Source organism: Enhydra lutris, unplaced genomic scaffold (genome assembly GCF_002288905.1).
Source record: "Enhydra lutris kenyoni isolate GAN:26980312 unplaced genomic scaffold, ASM228890v2 scaffoldscaffold77, whole genome shotgun sequence".
NCBI classification, from domain to species: Eukaryota; Metazoa; Chordata; class Mammalia; order Carnivora; family Mustelidae; genus Enhydra; species Enhydra lutris.
In genome coordinates this window covers 639,958-662,459 of record NW_019154161.1, presented here as the reverse complement: position 1 = coordinate 662,459, position 22,502 = coordinate 639,958, and the positions used below count along the sequence as shown (strand labels likewise).

The following is a 22,502-nucleotide window of genomic DNA, read 5'->3' as shown; positions in this document are numbered from 1 at the left end:
TCTTGACATTTATTTAGGTTTTAATTTTTAACTGCATCTTTGTAGTTTTCGTTGTGTATAAATCTTCCATTTCCTTGGTTAAACTTATTCCCATTCGTTTTGATGCTCTTGTAAATAGAACTGTTTACTTACTTTCAATTTGCTGATTGCCAGTATACAGAAATACAACTGAACTGTGAGTGTTGATATTGTGTTCTGTAACTTCAATTTATTATCTCTAACTGTTCTTTTGAGGATTCTTTATTTCTAAATATATGATCATGTATTCTGTGAATAGGTGTAGGTTGAATTCTTTTCCAATTTTGACACATTTTTCCCCTCTATTTTCTCTGGGTAGAACTTCAGTACAATGTTAAAGTGTGGTGACAAAATGGGGCATCCTTATTTGTTCTTGGCATTAGGGTGTAAGTTTTCAGTCTTTCACCAGTGAGTATAATGTTAGCTGCGGAATTTTAGTATTTAGTAATACCTTTTTTTCAGACTGAGCAAGTTCCCTTCTATTCCTAATTTTTTAGTGCATTGTTTTTGTTGGAGTGTTCTGTAGACGTCTTCTAAGTCTAGTTGGTCAATCCTTTATTTCCTTACTGATATTATGTTTGATTGTTCTAGCCATTATTACAAGGGGAGTATTGAGGTCTCCAACTATTTTGCTCAATTTTTGCTTCAAAAAAGCAAAGGCTTTGTTGTTATGTACATATTGTTCACAGTTGTTTTATCTTCTTGATGGATTGACCCTTCTTTCAAAATGTAATGTCCTTCAACTTTTCTGGTAACAATTAAACAACTTCGTCTATTTGATCTATTTGTATCGCTACCCCCTAGCTTTCATCACTATTTGCATGGAGTATCTTTTCCATCCTTTCACTTTCCATCTATTTGTGTATCTAAAGTGAGCCTTTTGTAGATATAGAATGAAATTATTATTTTTTTCAAAGATTTCATTTGACAGAGAGAGAGCACAAGTAGGTAGAGAGGCAGGCAGAGAGAGGGGAAGGGAAGCAGGCTCCCCACTGAGCAGACAGCCCAACGTGGGGCTTGATCCCAAGACTCTGGGATCATGACCTGAGCTGAAGGCAGAGGCTTTAACCCACTGAGTCACCCAGGTGCCCCTAGAGTGAAATTATTTTTTAAAAATTAACTCCTTTGTCTTTTATTGAAGAGTTTAATCAATTTAATCAGTTTACACTGTGTCTGTGCATACATACTATTTTTTTTAAAAGATTTTGTTTATTTGATAAAGACAAGAGAGAGACAGTGAGAGAAGGAACACAAGCAGGGGGAGTAGGAGGAGGAGGAGCAGGCCTCCTGCCGAGCAGGGAGCCCGATGCAGGGCTCGATCCCAGGACCCTGAGATGACCTGAGCCAAAGGCAGATGCCTAATGACTGAGCCACCCAGGCACCCCATGTGCACACCATTTTGATTGGTTTTGTTATTTTTCTGCATAGTTTTAAGTTATTTTCTGAATGGTTACCCTGGGGATTGCACTTTACATATAGAATAACATTTGAATTTCGTTGATATTAACTTAGCTTTAATAGCATATGACAACTGCTCCTATACAGTCTCCCTTTATGTTCTTTAAATTTATTTTTATTTTTTGAAGATTTTACTTATTTGACAGGAAGACACACAGCGATAGAGGAAACACAAGCAGGGGGAGTGGGAGAGGGAGAAGCAGGCTTCCCACAGAGTGGGGAGCCTGATGTGGGGCTTGATCTCAGGATCCTGGCAGACGCTTAACAACTGAGCCACTCAGGCGCCCAAGTTTACCAATTCTTTATTCTTCTTGTCATTCTGCTACTGAACCCTCTAGTGAATTTTCAGTTTTGGTGATTGTACTTTTTAGCTCCAGAATTTGTATTCTATCCCTTTACCATAATTTCTGTCCCTTTATTAATATTTTCTATTTGTCAAAACATTGTTCTCCTACTTCTTAGTTCTCTTCCATGGCTTCCTTTAGCTCAGTTAATTTAAGACAGTTGACTTAAAATCTTTACTTAGTAAGTGGAATGTCTGGCCTCCTCAGGAACACCATCATTACCTGGTTAACCTGGTAATCATGCTTAAGATATAAAATCTGGACATACCCTTAGATTATCTGTAGTCAAGTCAGCCTGCTCAGAAGCAGGTATTCATTGTAACAGTAAGAAATCGTAAAGGACTGATGTATCTTCATTTAGAGGATGGTCCGATGAGGCTCTAAAAAAGCAGTTATCTGTTTACTAACATGAAAACAACTCCAGACATAGGGTTGTAAATATTTAAATTTGCAAAATAAAATATTATAATTAAACATTTACTGAAGAATATTTTCTCAAATCATTATAGTATATAAATTATGGTATATAAATGCATTTTTATAAGGTTTTTATAATAGTTACTAAAGAGAATACTGGGCGCCTGGGTGGCTCAGTGGGTTAAAGCCTCTGCCTTCAGCTCAGGTCATGATCCCAGAGTCTTGGGATCAAGCCCCACGTTGGGCTCTCTGCTCAGTGGGGAGCCTGCTTCCCTTCCCCTCTCTCTGCCTGCCTCTCTGCCTACTTGTGTTCTCTGTCTGTCAAATAAATAAATAAAATCTTAAAAATAAAGAAAGAAAGAAAGAAAATAAAGAAAATACTGGTTCCTGATGAAGATAATCAGTGATGATGGATGGTATGATGGGAAGGGGATAGTTTACTTCTTAGTTTCTAAACTCCATTATTGTGTAGAACTGAACCACAGCAATACCAGAGAGGTTTAATACAGAAAAAAACAAAAATAAACAAAAAAACATTTAACAATAATTAGTAAAATAAGGGGCGCCTGGGTGGCTCAGTGGGTTAAAGCCTCTGCCTTCGGCTCGGGTCATGATCTCAGGGTCCTGGGATTGAGCCCTGCACTGGACTTTCTGCTCAGCGGGGAGCCTGCTTCCTCTTCTCTCTCTGCCTGACTCTGTCTTCTTGTGATCTCTGTCTGTCAAATAAATAAATAAAAATCTTAAAAAAAAATTAGTAAAATAAAAATTTAGCCCCAGACTCTCTAATGACAGAAAGTTCTGCTCCTATGTCTTGGCTAAACCATAAACATTTTTTCCTAAAACATCTGCTGTGTGAGAGTTGCAAAGACCTTGAGCGTTCCATAAAGACCTCATGGTCTTTATGAGATGGGTGTGCAATGAATAATTTAAAGAACACTCACTGTTAGACAAATGGGTTGATTCTACATTTTAAAACTAATTATGTTCATTAAAAAAGACACCCTCTCTGTTCCTTATTTCCTACTTTGAACTTCCCATTCTCTTTCAAAGTATTAATATTTTGGAGTCAGAAATATACTGATTTCCTTGTTTAACGTCCGATGACATTTTTAAAATTAGAAAAAGCAAATATCCCCCATGAGTCTCCTTTTCCAGAGTTTCTCAGGTATTTGTGCACATTAATACATCACTTACATATGTAATCTCTTTAATCTTGATTTATATGAGCTGAAAGGGCATCCAGAAAGGGTCTCTGAGGAATCCTTGATGTCCAACTGCACTGACACCACAGAGCCTACTCTCTTTCTCCAGTCCATGCCTACACAGAAAATCCTTCCCAGGCTGACCACCTAAAAGGAGCCTCTTCCCAAGTTCTATGTCACAGGGTCACAGTGAGATGGAATCTTCATGGAGATGAGAGAAGACTGGGACAAAGTGTGAGTAAACATTTTAGGCAGGAGAAAAACCAACTAAAAATGTATGACTTTTACCTGGGAAAGAGCCATTCCTCCTTTTTTCCCTCTTCTTCTGGGCTTCTTTCTCAGATAAGGTTATTCTGTGTGACAAAAAGTATGTTGTTTAATGCACAGAATCAAAATAACCCCTTCCTCTGCTGTAATACACATACTGGGAGAACCTTCTTGTGGAGGAAAGACAGTCCTTTGTTGCTCACTGCAACAGGAGGGAGGCAGAGACGATAACTCCCATACGGAGGGCAACAAGTGCCTTATTTTACATATGTCTTCAGAAAGCCCTCCCCTCCTGCTGAAACCCACACATTCTACTGCAACTGCATTGTCCTTTGTCCCCTTGGCACTTGGCCAAAGGAACTGCCTCATTCAAGTTCTTGGATCCTCCCTAGGCAGCCACATCCAATGAATGGTTGATGCAGGATACAGAAGCCTGTGCATTCCATCAAGCTGGACCAACTCTCAATCTTAAGGACCACCACAGCTCCAGAGCTCCTCCCTGGTAGCGGTACTGAAAGTTTAGATTTTTGTCCTGATAGTGATGGAAGCCATAAGAGGGTTTAATATCAAGAGATGACACAATCAAATTTTAAGATAGTTATGATACAGAAAGGGGTAGGAGCCGAGAGGCACATGCCTCTGTCTCTGGGACTATGCTCCTGCCTCTTTCTTAGTGGTGTTCATTATTTCTAGAGAACTAGGTCACATTTTAAACTCTAATTATAACTGGGCACGCTCTCTCAGAAACCTCCAGGGACACACACACACACACACACACACACACACACACACACACACACACACATCCAGTTCTGAAAATCATTTCAGGGATCTTATTAGCTCAGATTTGGAATTCCTGGTCTGTCATCTCCATTTCACAGGCGGGTGCATTGAATCTCAGAGGGGGAACACTTTTACCACGTTGCCCTAAAAAGGTCTGAACCACGGAGCAGTGAGCAGACCTGGGTGTAAGTAATTTCTGAAATGGTAGCCCAGACAAGTTTAAGTAGAAAGGACTTGTCCTAATTGCAAATGACCTTTCATGTTCCTGAACTAGATTAGATTCTCTTTAATGGGTTTAATCAAACCCAAGTTAATTTACTTCTGCTTTTCCAGAAAAAATATAATAAAAGTATTTGAAATCGAAAATAGTTACTAGTTCTGAAAAACATGAAGAAGGGTCACCTGTGGAGATGAGCTCTGAGCAAACCTCTGCATCATAAACAGATGGGCTTGGGGCGCCTGGGTGGCTCAGTGGGTTAAAGCCTCTGCCTTCGGCTCAGGTCATGATCCCAGAGTCCTGGGATCGAGCCCCGCATTAGGCTCTCTGCTCAAAGCAGGGAGCCTGCTTCCCCTCCTCTCTCTGCCTGCCTCTCTGCCTACCTGTGATCTCTGTCTGTCAGATAAATAAATGAAATCTTTAAAAAAAAAAAAAAAAAGAAAAAAGAGTATAAACAGATGGGCTCTGTTGGAATAAAGTTCCACATCAGTCCAGCCCATCCTCCCAACATTGGCACAGAAAGGGGACTTGAGGGGCACATCCACTTAGTTGGAAACTTCTGCTCAGAGCTCAGTAATTTCTGAGATCACTTAAGGGAAGGGAACTGCTGAACATGAAACTAACTGGCTAAACTAGATGTTGAGTGTTAAAAGATTCTCAACATCCTTAAGGGATGCATAATGAAACAGTTTAAGTTATTTACCAGACATCAAACAATATTCCACTACACAGTAAAGTAGAAAATCATGTAACTCATAATCTGAACAAAAAATTAAGGAAAATAACTTAGAAACTAAAAAGATATGCAGTGGATTCTGAGATTAAAGTTAAAACAGGTGTGAAGTTACATCAAATTTAGAAAAGAATGACATAAGCCACAGGAAAAGGGGGGAAAGCGAAACTTCCTGTCAATAACGGCCATTTTGAAAAGCACCACGTGCTTACAGAAAGTCTTCCCCCATTTCCTGGAAGGGAAGAGGATGGCCTGGAACTGCCTGAGCTAGGCCTCTGCACTCTAGTTAACAGGGGCTGCAAATGGAATCCTCGTCTATGCAATTAGGAAGTGCAGATGCCTTCAACACCCGATTTCACAACTCTCATTCTCTTCTGCCCAACTGAAACAATTCAACAAATTTTCACTCCAGAGCCACAAATCCGTACTTCACAACTCAATATCCCACATCCAGTCAACTCACCTGGGTCTGGGTCCCGTGCTTTGTCCGAGACCACTATGTGTTGTGTTCTCTGTGTATGTCTCTGTCCTCGTTTCTCTTCTGTCCTTTTGTCCATCTGCGTTTCCCTCTCTGCGCATCCTTCGGCTTCCCTCCCTCGCTATGCCAACACTTGGACCCCGCTCTGCCGCAACCTCTGTTTCAATCCCTGCCGCTCTTTCTCCCCAGACGTTCTGGTGGCCCCTAACTCCGCAGACTCCTGCCTCCTCCCCGCCATCTCGGTTGCCCCTCTGCCCTCCCTGGAGCGGAGCGAAGGGCCTGCATCCACTTCCCGAGGGACCACAGTACCGGCGCGGGTGAGGGTGGGCGCAGAGCCGGGAGTCCGGGGAAGGTTCTGAGAGGGAAAGCGACCGGCAGGGCCATCGGTGTCTACAAGAGCCGAAGGCGGCAAGGCTGGGGCCCGTACCCGCCTCAGAGCGATAACCGAACCGAGCGCACACTCCCGGGTCCCGCACCGAGCGACAGGGCTCGGAACGTCTTACGGCGACGTCGCGACAAGCGATAGGGACAAGCTCCCAGCGAGAGGGACGGAAGGGGGTTCAGGGATTTTAACCTTACCAGGCGACCCCCGAAACTGGGTGTGGAGGCGGGGCCCGAGGAGCGCGCCGGCGGCCTGAACCAGAAAAACGGACACTCACTCACCCGAGCGCGCCCGTGGCTCCGCGCGATCCGCTTCCGGGTCTGCGGGAAAGCGCGCGTGCGCGTGCGCCGCGGGGCGGGGGCGGGGCCTGGGCGCGCGGGGTCCCGCGGTTTTCGCGTCTGTCGGTCCCTCCCTCCCGGCGGTTTCGGGTCCTGCTCTGGGGTTCCTCCGAATTCCGCCGGTGTGTTTAGCCGCCCTGCTGGGTTCAGCGTTAGGGCGGCGTGGGCGCTTTGGCCGGAAGCGGCGGTGTCCGACAGGTTGAGCGCGGTGCGCGTGCAGACTCTGGCGAGTGGTGGAGACGCACCTCCTGCGAGGGCGACCGAGCAGCGCGGGGACCCGGGGCTCCTCGTGGGGCGACCGAGCCGACAGTAACAGCTCCTAACTTGATTGAGGAAAAGCCGAGTGCTCAGTGTGGGTGGTGGGAGCTGGAATGAGAAATGCAGGACTGCTCTGCGGGAACGTGCCGCTTTGTACTAACTTCCCAGCGGGGCTCTTCTTTCTCACGCGGCTGTCACTCGTGCTCCGCGGTCGCTGGGCTGCTCTTCCGGGGCTTCGGGCCACACCTTGGGCTGCGGGAGCGGAGGGCTGGCCCGTTCCTTTAAAAGAACCAAAATTCCTGCCTGTATGCGTATAAATTAATTTCTCTCTCTTTAAGTTTGATACTGGAATTCACACCCCTCAAGATAAATTATAAATTCCAACACCTTTGAGAGCTGTCGGATGGCCTCCTGTATTTTGCTTACGGCGTTAGTTACCAAATATCGTTGCAATTTCAGTTTTCTAGAATCTCGATTCAGTTATTTTGGAAGAGTATTTTTAACTCGAAGAGTAGGTATTTTAACCGATTTTTTTTTTCTTCTGTTTCTAAATGCTTTCTCTGAAGTGCAAGTAAGGAGGCGTGTAAAAGGTGTACTCTTTCAGAGATACTTAACTTTTCCGAGTACTGGCGAAATACTGGTTTGGAAGTATTTCCAGAGACGTCTGATAAAGATGTCTGTTCTTTATGTGAACAATACAAGCAAATAATAAAATTGGCTTTTCACATATTCAGAACCATTGTATACACTTAATAACTGAACATAAAGCAGGCAAGTTACTAGTTCCTCTTCCGTTTCCGGTGGAATTCTGAGGGTGCTGTGGGCTGGATCTGCGTCTCTCGCCCTGTTAGGTGACTGCTCACTCACTCACTGCTTACATCTCTGCAAGGAGTTGGTGCTCAAATGACCACACGTCGTTTAAACAATTTATAATAGTTTTTGGCTATTGTAGGTTGTAGGGAGCTGTGTGTTCCTTTTATGGCATGCAGAGAAGATCCTGGACACAGTAAGGTCATGGCTCCAAAAACAAAAGGGCTGATTGTTGAAAAACATGGAGTGATCATAACAGGTGGGTTCAGTAGCCACCAACTGGGATTTTCAGAAAGAGCCAAATAAAGTGAAAAAGTGGAAGAGAGAGCATTTAAAGATAGAAACATGCTTACCAAGACAAGGATGCTTTGGGTAGCCCTCATGTCAGGGGAAATTCTGGGGAGACATGTTGTTCCTATGAATGTGCTGGACCCACCGCTTATATCTTAAGAGCCGGAAAACCATGGAGATGCTGCCCAGATCCCGAATCCCAGGGAAGGGATTGAAAGTGCAGCAAGTGGTGACTGTGTGATCTTATTCACAATGCCCAGTCATGTTTCTTTGTGATGTTTTTCCCTGTTTATTTGTAGTCACAAGAGGAGGGAAAGTGGCATTTGCTGGGATATTCAGGTTCAAGCAGCTGTTTATTAGAGAGGCACCGGGGAGATTTTAATTTAAGCTCTGTCACCTTGGAGTTTCTGGGGCCAGTTGTGACGCTCTGGAACCCACTCGAGAAGCAGATAGTGCTGATGGATACACCACTGGCCGTTCTGAAACAAAACAAGTTTGCATCAAAACTCAACAAGGGTATTTTTCAAGCCCAAAGCTGTCAGGGAGCGATTCCATTAAGGACAGTGAACCAGACATTGGCTACAGGCAGGTGCTTCTCAGAAGCGGGTCTTAGGAAGGAATTCAACCATGCTTTATTTTTTTACCATATTGACTTCTCTTTTGCTTGACCTTTACCCTGCTATAGGATGTGAAGAATATGACCATTTATTGTCATTTTTAAAAAAGATTTTTTTTTAAGATTTTATTTATTTATTCGACAGAGACCACAAGTAGGCACAGAGGCAGGCAGAGAGAGAGGAGGAAGCAGGCTCCCTGCTGAGCAGAGAGCCCGATGTGGGGCTCGATCTCAGGACGCTGGGATCATGACCTGAGCCAAAGGCAGAGGCTTTAACCCACTGAGCCACCCAGGCGCCCCAAGATTTTATTTTTTTAAGTAATCTCTGCCCCCAGCGTGGGTCTCAAACTAATGACCTGGAGATCAAGAGTTTCATGCTCTTCTGACTGAGCCCGCCGGGCGCGCCTCATTTATTGTCGTTTCGATAAGAATTCCCATTTCCCAGATGCCAAGCGTTAATGATGTTCTTCCCACTGTACTGTTTGCTGGTTACTAACTTTTCTTTTGCACTTTGGCATACTTCTGAATTTTTCACTTCACTGGTCTAATAGTCTGTTCATAAGTAAACATATCTCATAAGGCTAGCCATGCTCATTTTGTTTCTTTTCTAGAGTTTTTGTGTGGCTATTATTTTTTAAGATTTTATTTATTTATTTGACAGAGAGAGATTACAAGTATGCAGAGAGGCAGGCAGAGAGAGGGGGGGAAGCAGGCTCCTCGCTGATCAGAGAGCCCGATGCGGGGCTTGATCCCAGGACCGTGAGATCAGGACCTGAGCCGAAGGCAGAGGCTTAACCCACTGAGCCACTCAGGCGCCCCTGTGTGGCTATTTTTATTTGTTTGTTATTCTATAAGGTTTTTCCAGTAACATCGCTAGTTTGAAAAACTGATAGTATCTATACCAGGATCAAACTAAATTTATAAATTAGCATAAGGAAATTGGCCTTTTTACAATACTGAGTTTTTCTACTCAAGAACATGATGTAAATTTACATTCACTTAGTTCTCCTTTTTATGTATTTCGAGAATGTTTTATAGTTTTCCTCATATAGGCTTTACACATTTTTGTTAGATTTATCCCGGATTAGTGTATTTCACTTAATGTTACGCTTTTGTAATTGCAGGCCCTCCCGTTGTAACTTGTAAATCACTGTTTTATTTTTATACAATGGCCTAGTACAGGGTTGCCTGGCTGGCTCAGTCAGTGAATGGTGCAACTCTTGATCTCGGGGTTGTGAGCTCGAGCCCCACATTGGTATAGAGATAACTTAAAAATAAAATAGCCTATTTACAGAAAGGCTATTGTTTGTGTGTAACAATATTATATCCTATTAGGTTACTGAATTATTTCTCGTAATTGGTTTTCTATCAGTTCTTTCTATCATCTGCAGGCACAGTTTTACATCTTGGTTTCTAATTTCTATGCCATTTATTGATTTCTCTTCATAAATATGATGAACAGTATTAACGAATTTTCTAATAGTGAATCATTTTTGAATTCCAGACATAAATTTTACTTGGTCATCGTGTGTTATTTGTATATTATTTTTCAGGGGTTTTGGCAATATTTATTTTAGATGGTGCCATCTATAGGCAGATGGAGATCTTTCTGTGGTATTCTTTCTGGCACAAACTTTAGGATGTTTTGGTATCCGAATTTTATTTGACATATAGAGATAATTTGGACATTTTACTTCTTCTGTAATTTTTTTTAAAGATTTTATTTATTTATTTGACAGACAGAGATCACAGGTAGGCAGAGGCAGACAGAGAGAGAGAGGGAGAAGCAGGCTCCCCGTTGAGCAGAGAGCCCGATGCGGGGCTCGATCCCAGGACCCTGAGATCATGACCTGAGCCGAAGGCAGAGGCCCAACCCACTGAGCCACCCAGGCGCCCCTTCTGTAATGTTTTTGAATTGAGTTAGTAGCATTGGCTTATCTGCTATGTAAAAGAGTGGAGGACTCTGGGGACACCTGGGTGGTTCAGTTAAGCGTTTGACTCTTGATCTCAGCTCAGGTCTTGATCTCCGGGTTGTGAGTTCAAGCCTCACGTTGGGCCCCACACTGGGGATGGAGCCTAGTTTTAAAACAATGGAAGAATCTGCTTGCTAATCTGATTCTGGTGCTTGTTTCGTGAGGGACTCCTTATAAATGTCTTCCTTTCCTCCATGGATATTGGGCTGTTTGGACTCCCTGTGTCACTGAAGGCAATTTTGGTAAGATACGTTTTCCTAGAAAGTGTCCATTTTATTTTATTTTAAAGATTTTATTTATTTTTTGACAGACAGAGATCACAAGTAGGCAGAGAGGCAGGCGGGGGTGGGGGGAGCAGGCTCCCCGCTGAGCAGAGAGCCTGACGTGGGGCTCGATCCCAGGACCCTGAGACCATGACCTGAGCCGAAGGCAGAGGCTTAACCACTGAGCCACCCAGGAGCCCCAAAGTGTCCATTTTATATAGGTTTTCTGTCTAGTTTGTTTTAACTTGGAGAAACGGGGCAAATATTTTAAAATCTCAATCATTGACATCATATTCTTTCTTTTGCATTTATTGAAAATTTAAAAAATTTATTGCACTAATTAAAAACCTTAAAAATAGCAAATCCTTCTTGGGTCCTTTGTATGATTCTTTCTTTCTGCCCCTAAGTTAAATGATGGCGGTACTCAGGGATCTGAGGATTAACAAAGAATTAGACTGGGATAAAAGAAATTCTCAGGGAAGCACAGAATCCAATGAGGCGCGTGCACTTTTCTGCTGGGCTTTCGTGGCTCAGACCTGAGCATTTCCTCCTTCCACGTGAGACCTGTCTGTTTCCAGGAATAATGGAAGAGTCTCTCCCGAACACTCAGACGGTCCCTTTGAATATGCCCATTAGCAACTTCTAATAGATGCTGGTAATTAAAGTTTTTCAGAACTGTTCTCAGTTCCCCAAGTGTGAACTGTCCCTGTCCCTACAGGTGACATGATGATTGCATGTCTTTGGGGAGGTGAGGACAGAATCACTAGCCCATATCGCGGGCTCTGGCTGCCTGCCATCCACACGTGCTTCGGCCACTGCTTTACACCCCACTCACAGTCCAGGCAGTGGGAAGGAGTTTGTGAGTATCTCCTAGTTTGGTCCAAGAGCAGAGTGTCGACGCTCGGGAGATCAGCAGGAGCCTGGGTAAGTGAGCATGTCTGGGCCAACAGTCCTGAGTTTGAGAGAGCCTGCTAACTCCGTGCCTGACTGCTGCTAATGTAATTTAACAAAATTGTCATTTAAAGGCGTTTGTGGTGTTTGATCCAAGTGCTTTCAGAGTCTGATTTTTAAGATGCTTCAAGATTATAATTTCAGAATTAGTCTGCTCTTCAGTACAGTGTGTGAGAGTCACAGGGACATTGTCAGGAGCAATATTGTGATTTCTGTAAAGGCCTGTGCATGTGATAACGAATATGATGGGAAGAGTTAAACTACCTGATTCACAGCAGGAAAAGTGTGACTGAATGGGAATTGCTGAAATTTATTCTACTGTAACTTGAGTGTGACAAGCTGAATGGAGACAGTAAATGTGTCTCTACTGAAAATATTGGTGATCTAGTGATCTGTGAGACAATTTGTTTCCTGAAATTAGGAAAGGTCCCTTAAGAAAAAATTAACATCGTAGTAGAGGGGTTCAAAGAGCAAAAAATTAAGGACTTTATTTTTATATTTTAATTTTAAAATGATAAGTTAATTTAAAAATATAATCTCATCAGGAAAAAAAGGTAGTTTTTCTCTGGTTTAAAATCATTTCACGGGCACCTGGGTGGCTCAGTCGGTTGAGCGTCCAACTCCTGATTTCGGCTCAGGTTGTGGTCTCAGGGTCCTGGGATCCAGCCCTGCAACAGGCTCCTACTCAGAGGGGAGTCTGCTTGTCCCCCTTTCCTTCTGCTCCTCCCCCTGCTCACATTGTTTCTTCCTCTCTCTCTCTCTCTCTCTCAAATAAGTAAATAAATCTTTTAAAAAATCATTTCAATATTATTACCATCTCACTATTCACCTCTCTTGCTTTTCAGTTATTAAATGCTCAAAGTTCCAAGTCTTCAAATGCCATTTTGCATGTTTATCTTGTATTGTAATAGCTTTTCCAAATCAAGTATCTGTTCAAGTTTCAGTTTGTTTATTTTAGAATAATACACATACAGTGATGTGATCTTTATAGGATTAATTTATTTCTTGCCCTGATATACTTTGTCACTATTTATGTTTCATGTCCCATTTTTAGCTGTAGTTTTGGGCAATAATTTCTGTTACGGGTGCCATTGTATTTTGGGTTCAGGAAAAAAATGAAATGACTTTTTCTGCTGCCATCCTAATATTTGTCTACATTAAATAAATCAAATTGGCTCATAAAATTATTCAGTACATTTATGATTTACTAAAGCCTTTGAATCCTCACTCCTTGGTTATATTGGTTATGAAAGAAATACTTAAACAAAAATGGGAAACTAGCAAACCAAGTTTATATAGTAAAATAAATTTAAAATGTGAGAAGTGCGTGTGTGTGTGTGTGTGTGTGTTTGCACCCATAACTAGGCACCTGGCATAGTAGAATAGAGTAGTACACACTAAGGTCATTGCAGCGAGGCTTCCCAGGTTCAAATCCCAATCCCGCTATTTAGAAGAATCATTTCAGTGCCCATGGTTAAATTCTCCTCGCCCATAAAGTGAGAGTTATCATAGTTCCTTACTCACAGGCTTGTGAATATTAAATAAGTTAGAATTGGTAGAGCTACAACGGTTACCCACACACTGTAAGCACTATAAAAAGAAACACCCGAACTGGGAAATCTCTGTAACAAAAGAAAATATATTTTAAATATGAAGTTTCAGAGAGAAGGAAAGGTAAGCGGAGATTTTATTTCCTGTGAAACTCATGTCTTTTTCATGTCATGAAACTCATGCCCCAAACTCATGTCTTCATGCAGAACCCCCCGCCTGTGAATTTGGATATTGAGTTCTGGAAAATGGCGGAATGGCTTCAGTGGACTTGAATATAGGAATGATCTTGCTATTCCAGACAGTCGTGGGAATCCTGGGGAACTTCTTGCTCTTGTATCATCGCGTGTCCCTTTACTTCAGGGGATGCACGCTGAGAGCCACAGACTGGATTCTCAGGCACCTGCCTGCAACCAACTGCCTGGTCATTCTCTCGAGAGGAGTCCCAGAGACCATGGCAGCTTTAGGGCTGAAACGTTCCGCCACTTACCATGAGTGCCACCTCCTTCTCTATGTTCACAGAGTAGCCAGAGGCATGTCCATTTGTTCCACCTGCCTCCTGAGTATCTGCCAGGCTGTCACCATCCACCCCGGGAACTCCAGGTGGGTGGAGCTTAAAGTGAAATCTCCCAAGTACGTTTGCCTCTCCTGTACCCTGTGCTGGGTGCTCCATATGGTGGGAAGTATGTTTTTTCCTATTTTTGTGACTGGTCAATGGAGCAACAAAAATATTACAAAGAAAAGAGATTTCAGATATCGTCCTGCTTGGTGGCATAGCGCCAAGATCGCAAGCTCAGTGTACGCCGCAGTGACATCTTTCCACGACAGTTTGTGTTTGGGACTCATGACCTTGGCCAGCAGCTCCATGGTTTTCATCCTCTACAGGCACAAGCAGAGGGTCCAACACATCCGTAGGAACAGTCTCTCCCCCAGACCCTCCCCTGAGACTAGAGCCACCCGAAGCATCGAAGCATCGTTGTTTTGGTGACCACCTTTTTATTATTTTATGCCCTCTCCTCCGTCATTTACATTTACTTGGCTTTCTTTAGTGATTCCAAGCGGTGGCTGATGAATGCCGCTGTCGTAATCACTGCTTGTTTTTCAACCGTTAGTCCTTTTGTTCTCATGAGCCATGACCCCCCATGCGCCGGCTCCACTGTGTCTGCTGTGGGAGAAATACATAATTCCGTCATCTCGTCAGAGAAGTATGAATTGTCCTCCACCAGTTCAGTCATGGATACGCCCAAACCTGAAAGCATGTTTAGAACAATTATGAGCCAGTTTCCCTGCAGAGAGAAGGTTAAGCAAGACAGACTGACACTGGCCTAATATGAAATAGTAAATAATGATAGCGTGGTACATGAACTCTTCTGTAATTAACATGCGTGTTACTTAGATAGTTGTATGTTCATTAACAGTTACCCTGGAGAAGTTAAGGTTCCATAGAACAGTCCTGAAATAATGTGAAGACACTGGAAATGCCTTTGACTGTGTAACTTTCAAGTTGAGATACATTAAAATGTCCTAAGATGTACCTGAGCTCGGAATTGTGAAGACAGTTGGATAAGAGGGAACAGCATGTGGGTAGTCTTTTCAAAACTAGGGATGGGAGCCATGGTTCTGATTTGTGATGCAAATGACCTGGGGTGAAGCTGGAGGGAAAAATCAAGTTTTACTTATTTCTGGCATTGGAGGCTGTGTTGCGAATGTTGTGCTTTATAGACTAAGAGAAATTGGGGACATTTGAAATATGCTAATGCTAATGGAGAAAGACGAGCATATTAAAATTTTTTCAGGTCAACATTTTAAGAGTAAACTGCAGGGGGCGAAGAGGAACTTAGATATGTCCACTGAATTTTATAAAGGGTGCAGGTGGGGAGCAGCCAGTACACAGATCGGGTGTGTAGGAAAAGACTGAATGGACTCTGGGAATGTTTAGAAGGTGGATTGTCCTGTGTTAAATCTTGATGGCAGTTGGCTCTTTTGGCGAAAAGATGTTTCAAGATGGACTTCTGCTTTTCCAATTTGAGGATACAAGACGTTACAGAGGAGCATTTCATCAAGCTTGGGGCAGTAGATGAGTAGCAATTTGAAGCCGGAAGGTGAATATATTTTGCTCAACAAGGGGTCTTATCGCTTTTGAAATCCCCACTGGAGCAAAATGGACACCTTTGAAAGGAAAACTAAAAGGACATTAACTCAGACATAGAAATACTTTAGGGGCGTCTGACTGGCTCCCTGAGTAGAGCATGTGACTCTTAATCTTGGGATCATGAGTTCAAGCCCCACATTGGTAGGGGCTATTTAAGTAATTTCTACTTACTATTTAAGTACTACTTAATATTTAAGCAAGTAGAGATTACTTAAAAATAAAATCTTTTAAAAAATATTTTAATATGGGGTGCCTGGGTGGCTCAGTCAATTGCTTAATTGACTGAATTGACTGAATTGACTGAATTAATTACTTAATTGCCTTCCACATAGGTCCTAATCGAGCCCCACATCAGGCTCCCAGGGAGCCTGTTTCTCCCTCTCCCTCAGCCTGCTGCTGTCCCTGCTTGTATCAAATAAATAAGTAAAATCTTTGAAAAATATTATAATATAATCCTCTCTTATTTGCAAATTTTTAAAAGTAAACATTTTATTTTGGAATAACTTTAGATTTGCAGAGAACTTGTAAAGATTACACTGAGTTCCAAAATATCTGTCACCCAGTACCCCAAATGTTACCATCTTAACTTTACCATAGTTCATTTGTCAAAACCCAGGAGCCAACAGTGGTGTGCTACTACTACCTAAACTCCAGACATTCTTTACATTTCAGTTGTTTTAACAGCATCATTTTTCTCTATCAGGATCCAGTCCAGGACCATGTAGTCATCCCGTCTCCCCCAGGCTCTTCTGCTCTGTGACATTTTCTCAGACCTTCCGTGTTGATCGTGACGGGTTTGAGGAGCAGTGGTCTTGTAGGTTTTAGAATGCCTCTAAAGTTGAATTTGTCTGAAGTGTTTCTCAAGGACAAATTGGGTTTATGGGTTTTTCAGAAGAGTATCACATCTCATCACAGCATCTGGCCTGAGAGGTTCATGCAATTAGCACGAGTCATCTTGTGTGGTGTTAATCTCGATCAGTTAATTAAGGCACGTTTACCAGGCTTCTCCACTGTAAAATTTCTCTGCATGCCTTTCCAGACTCTGTTCTTTGGGAGACTCTAACCGTAGCCCACAGCGGTGTGGGGGGAGCGAGGAGGGTGCTTGAGGGTGGGGGGTGGGGTGTTGAGTTATGCACCACCTCCTGGAAGGCTAAGTAACCCCATATATTATTTGCCGTTCTTCTGTATGGAAGCTGTGTCACTTCTCCCTCCTTTATTTGTTTCTTCAATTCCTTTATACGTCTTTTATACTTTGTGCTGTAATTCAATACTATGTAACGTATTTTGTTGCTTAAATTGTTCCAGCTTTGGTCACTGGGAGCCATGGTATTATAAAATACATACATATGTGTATATACACATATATGCAGGTACATCTGGTCTTTGTCTCAGGTTCTGGGCTCAGAGCTCCAAAACCTTTGAGATTTTCTGAGTAGCGGGAGCGTCTGTATTATACTAAGGAGGCAACTGTGGGCAGGGGTGGGGAGCCCCTGGTTCCCTACATAGCTTTAGAACGGGGGACTGAACAACTTTGGAAGACCAGCTGCGTGGTTGGACTGAAACACTCAGCTGCCCAACCTCTGGGGAGCGGAAGGAGGCTGACTGGGGCTTGAGTTCCAGCAGATGGCCATCAGCCATGCCTACGTAATGAGATGAGACCTTAACTTAAACCTCTGGAGAAGTTCCAGGGAGTTTCTTGGTGGGGAGCAGAAGCTACTCTGTGGGCAACCCTCCCAGATCTCGCTCTGTGGATTCCTTCCTGTGGCTCCTTATTGCTGTCCTTTATAATAAAATGATGTCAAATGACAAAACTAAAACCATTTAGTAAGAAGTTTGCTGTCTTTTATACAAAGGAAGACCACCTTTGATCTCGGGAGGACAGAGCCTCCTCACAAGGGGGCGCTTTTCCTGAGGAGTTTGGGGTGAGAGCGCGTTTTGGAAGAGGCCGTCCAGACACCAGGCGTGATTGAGGAGGAGGTCAGGGACTTCCTCACGAAGCCGGCAGGAGCTGTTTTCCCCAGTGGGGTCAGCTGGAGCCGGCGGCTTGTCATTGTGCGTGTGTTAGGTTTCCTTGCCCGTGTTCCACGTGAGGGCGGGCTGGCTTAGGTGTATCTGTGATGTGCGTTGGGCCGCTGGGGTGGCCTCTGTTTTATGGGTCCCGATACGCGAATTAACTTTATTGAGGATCACCAGACATACAGCACTTTCCTGAGTCCTGTGAGTCTTCCCAGCCAATCTCCAGCCTGGGGGGAGTGTGGGAAGCCTTGCATTTGTAGCCGGCCGCCAGATGCCCCAGTCTGGGAATACCTCCCTAGCAGGCAGTGACTTGGGACAGGGGTCGGTCTCAGGAAGGACCTCGCCTTTAACTTGTGGGGTCTGTACTAATGGAGAATGTCAGAAATACGTGGAATTGCAGGACCTCCCGTTGGTATCAGAGCACTGTTGACAGGGTGCCGAACAAGAACCCTTTCAGGTTTAGCTACTGTGTCCCTTTGATAGGTCTTCAGTTTTTTTTTTCTTTAGTTTTATTTATTTATGTGAGAGAGAGTTTGCGCAGAAGCACACGGGTGGGGGGAGGGCCGAGGCATCGGGAGAAACAGACTCCCCGTTGAGCGGGGAGCTGACTTGAGGCTCAATCCCAGGACCCCTGAGATCATGACCTGAGCTGAAGGCAGACCCTTAATTGCGCTGAACCAGCTGACCACCCAGGCGGCCCCCCGTTTTCTTGCTTTTTGAGCACTTCCTTACTCTTACGTTTCGTCACTGCAAGATGCTCTAGGCTCCTCTTGTATCTTCCCGCCACCTCTCCAAGGAGCCTTTGGCTAGAGAACAGCGTTAGATACAAGACTGTGGGTGCCGGGTGAGTGCCGGGCCTTCTTCTTGCTCCTGGCATTTCATTGCTGTTAGGCCCTCTGAGCAGACCGACCTGTGAAATCTGTCGGCACACACACGTGTAGTTTTCTCTTTATCTACCTGTCTACTTGCGTCTCTACAGCTAAACATATGTTCACATGTCCCTGACTCTGACCCAGTACTTCAGGTTCATTTTAGCCTCCCCCCTTGCTTTTCTGTATCGATCTGCATCCATCGCGTGTTATGGCACGACATGCCTCTGAAGAGTTTTGTGCCCTCCACACTCCCATGCTGTCTGCACACCGCCTGACCCTGGTCCCTCAGTCCTCATTTGCACCCCGCTCTATCGACGCCCCTGCGACATGCCAAGTCGGCCCCTGGCGACGCTCGCGGCACTTTCAAATACTGCACGTGGTGAGTGTCATCTTTGTGGGTTGCAGGGATGGACGGAGTGGACAAGGTGGAAGTGGCCCCTCTCCCCCCATCTTCAGGCATCCGAGGTGAGGGGATGCCCGTATTCTTACACACGTGACCACATTATTGAGACACACACGTGCATGCTGACCTTGAATGAGATCATGTACATGGGACTGGGAACGTGAGCGTCGGGATGAGGGTGTGTAAATGTGATTATGTGCTTGCATTTGATGAATTTGTGCATGCATGTGGGTTCCCTGTGGAGTGTGAGTGTGTGTATGTGTGGGGGGGTATACTGCTGTGCATTTGTGTGTATGTTGTACATATGCGTGGGTGTTTGCACCTGTGTGTAACGTTTGTGTATTTGTGTGTCTGGGAACTAAGGGTGTCCAGCACTATGGCTCTAATCTCTGACTTGGGTACGGGGAGTATTCGATAGTGGGCATGGACCAAATTGTGTGTTTGTGTGTGGGAAAGACAAAGGATTAATGTGAATTCATGTGTCTTAATTGATTATAAAAGCAATCAGAGCTGATTACTGAAAACTCAGCAAAAATGCAGCTGTGGAATGATGTGGTAACCACCCAAAGCTATTTAAATGAGTACTGGGTCATATGAAAGTTAAAGGAACGATAGGATCTGCCCTTTTAACCATCCTGGGGCACCTGGGTGGCTCAGTCGGTTAAGCATCCGCCTTCTGCTCAGGTCATGATCCCAGGGTCCTGGGATCTAGTCTTCTGTCGGGCTCTCTGCTCTGTCTGCTTCTCCCTCTGCCTCTCTCTCTCTCTCTCTCTCATGAATAAATAAATAAAATCTTAAAAATAAATGGCCATCTGATCCTGGTGCTTTCATTTGTGAGGGTCTCATAAACTTCTCCCCTTTGGTAGATACTGCTGTGTTTAGACTTTCTTTTACCACTAGGGAGATCAATATTGGTAAAGCATATTTTCCTAACAAATTTCCATATCATCTGCACTTTCACATAAATTGGCACTGACTTGTGCAAATAAGTCCAGTGATTCCTAATGTAAATTATCATCGCATGTTCTCTTTGATTATAATTCTGCAAATCCTTTTCCGGCACTTTGTCTGATTTCATTTCTATGCTTAAAACTTAAATGATAGGGCATCCCAGTGGTCTGAATATTAGAAGGAACTCTATTTTGGGTAGAATTCCTCAGCAGAGCAGAGAATCCAGTGAAATTCGGGTGTTTCACTGACAGTCCCTTCCGCACAGGTCAGCATTTCCTGCCCTTCCTCTGAACACTGTCTACCTCCAGGGCTTTGGAAAAGAGAGAGTCCCTCCCAAACACTTGAGAAATGCTAACTTGGAATTTGTAATTCTTTTTTGGCAAGTAGCAATTGGGGAAAAAAAATAGTTTTCCAACCAAATTCTCAGTTCCCCAAGTCCGACCTCTCTCCGCTGCTACAGGTGAAATGATTTTTGCAGTTCAGAGGGGAGGGGAGCTCACTGAAGCACGGACTTCTGTCTTGGGATCTGGCTGCCTCCCTCTCATACTGGCTGCCATGACCTTCCCGTGGAGCCCCCTGTCCTGGCAGCAGGAGGGAGTCAGTGTGTATTTTCTATTTCAATTTAATAAGCAGGGTCTGTATTGAAAAGAGGTTCTTTTCATCATGCGGTTGTATTTTTTCATTGGACCTTTACCTTGTTATAGGATGTGAAGAGTAAATCAATTTCTTTTTTTTAAAGATTTTTATTTATGTATTTATTTATTTGACAGAGAGACACAGCGAGAGAGGGAACACAACAAGCAGGGGGAGTGGGAGAGGGAGAAGGAGGCTTCCCACTGAGCAGGGAGCCGGGTGCAGGGCTCGATCCCAGGACCCTGGGATCATGACCTGAGCCAAAGGCAGATGTTTAGGGACTGAGCCACCCAGGTGCCCCAGTGAATCAATTTCTTACCTATGTGATGGTAATAATCAAGTTCTCAAACCCCAAGTAGGAATGATGCCATCCCCAATATTTTCTTGCTTATTAACTTTCGCAAATACTTTGGTCTATTTTTGAATTTTTATCTCTACTGATCGGTCTTATTCAAGAAATAACATGTTTCACAGAGCTAGCTAGCCTTAGCTTTTTTCTTTTTTCTTTATTTTTCAGAACACTGAACATGAGATCTACCCTCTTAAAGAATTTTTAAGTGCACAGTACGTTGGTGACCATATATACAATTTTATACAGATCTCTGAAGCTTATTCATCTTGATTAACTAAAACTTTATCCTCATTTTTTTCCTTTTTCAGACTTTTCTTGCCTATCCTTCTTTGTATTTTCATCTGTAGGATATTTTTTTTGCAACAACATGCCTAGCTCCAATGAGTAACTGATGGTATCTGTATCAGGACCAGATTGAATTTATATAGCTTAGAGATTGGTGTTTGATAATATGGAATTTTCCTACCCAAGGACAGTGATGTGATTTTTATATTTGTTGATGTCTGCTTTCATATCTTTCAGAAATTTTATATGGTTTCTCATATACATTTGATATATTTTATTGGATTTATTCCCAGATATTTTATTTATTTTATTTTGTTGTATTAGTATTTAAAAATTTTGGTTTTTTGACTTTTTTGTAATTGCATCCCCAACCCCCAAATATAACTTGCAATTGTGATTTTTTTTTTTTACATATGCAGGCATTTGTTTTGTATAATTTGAAGCCATGCCATGGGTTCAAACTGATTTGTAATATATTATCATTGAATTGCCCCATTCATTGGGATAATTAACTATCCCCTACCAAAAAAAAGAGCTGCTAGGTGGAGGAAAGCCAAGGTGGAAATGAAGTAGAGGTGAAAAGAAAGCAGTCTCCTAACCCACCCCTCCATAAAACAAACTCCATCTGGATAAGGAGAAGACATGAGATTAATTTTTATTTCATTACATGTGATATGGAAATTATGAACCAAGATAATAACCAAAAATGTTTATTTTTCTTACATAAAGTTATATACATTTATATGATTAAAGACTGCATGATCCCAGTATAAAATACAAATAGGAAACTATATAAAATAAAATATATAAAAAATGACTAAATTAGATTTAATATCCTCTCATAAATAGGATAACTTGAAATCTATAAAATAGAAGAAAACAAAATTAGGTGTATAATATGAGCCGGCTGTAAGAATAAATACATATGGTCAATAACATTAGTATAGCTTGACTCAGGTTTTATATAAAATAACTGAAAAGGGAACAGAAATGACCTGGTGACTTCACCATGATCTCATCAAACTGAACAATACAGCTATCTCTCCCCAGGGAATGGTACCCTAGGCCTGTGGCCTCAGTCCAGGATCAAAGGGGAGGCTATAAGTATGCTTCACTACACGTTAAAATACGCAATACATATGGATTACACCCTGATATTTGTTCTCGTTATAAAATAACGCTGGGCTGTCCCAAGATACTCGAAATACACGAAAATGCCTAACATGACTTTTAGGCCTCTATCTCCCCATTCTGAGTCCATGTTTCGAGGACCTTTCCGCGGACCACCCCAGGTTCTATCCCTCAGGGACACACTGTGTCTCAAACACGCCCTGCCGCCCCGGGCTTGTCCTCCGCCCCCCGCGGGAGTCCTCCGGGGCTCGGCTGCGGGCCCGGCACGAGCCAGCTCTCTGCAGGGAAGACATAGGCCGCCTGGTGGGCCATGGTGTAGACGGTCTGCAAGGCCGCGCACAGGGGCCCCCAGAGTTCCTC

At 43.3% G+C, this 22,502-nt stretch overlaps 2 protein-coding genes across 2 annotated transcripts in view; one reads left to right on the top strand and one right to left on the bottom strand.

The window, feature by feature from the left end:
- LOC111160768 (zinc finger protein 729-like) overlaps window positions 1-22,502 on the bottom strand; it is a 411,473-nt gene that overhangs the window by 11,703 nt on the left and 377,268 nt on the right.
- LOC111160567 (vomeronasal type-1 receptor 2-like) lies at window positions 13,604-14,676 on the top strand. Its single transcript, XM_022523764.1, is given in 2 exon segments — window positions 13,604-14,311; window positions 14,314-14,676. Coding segments are annotated over 2 exon segments (1,071 nt in total).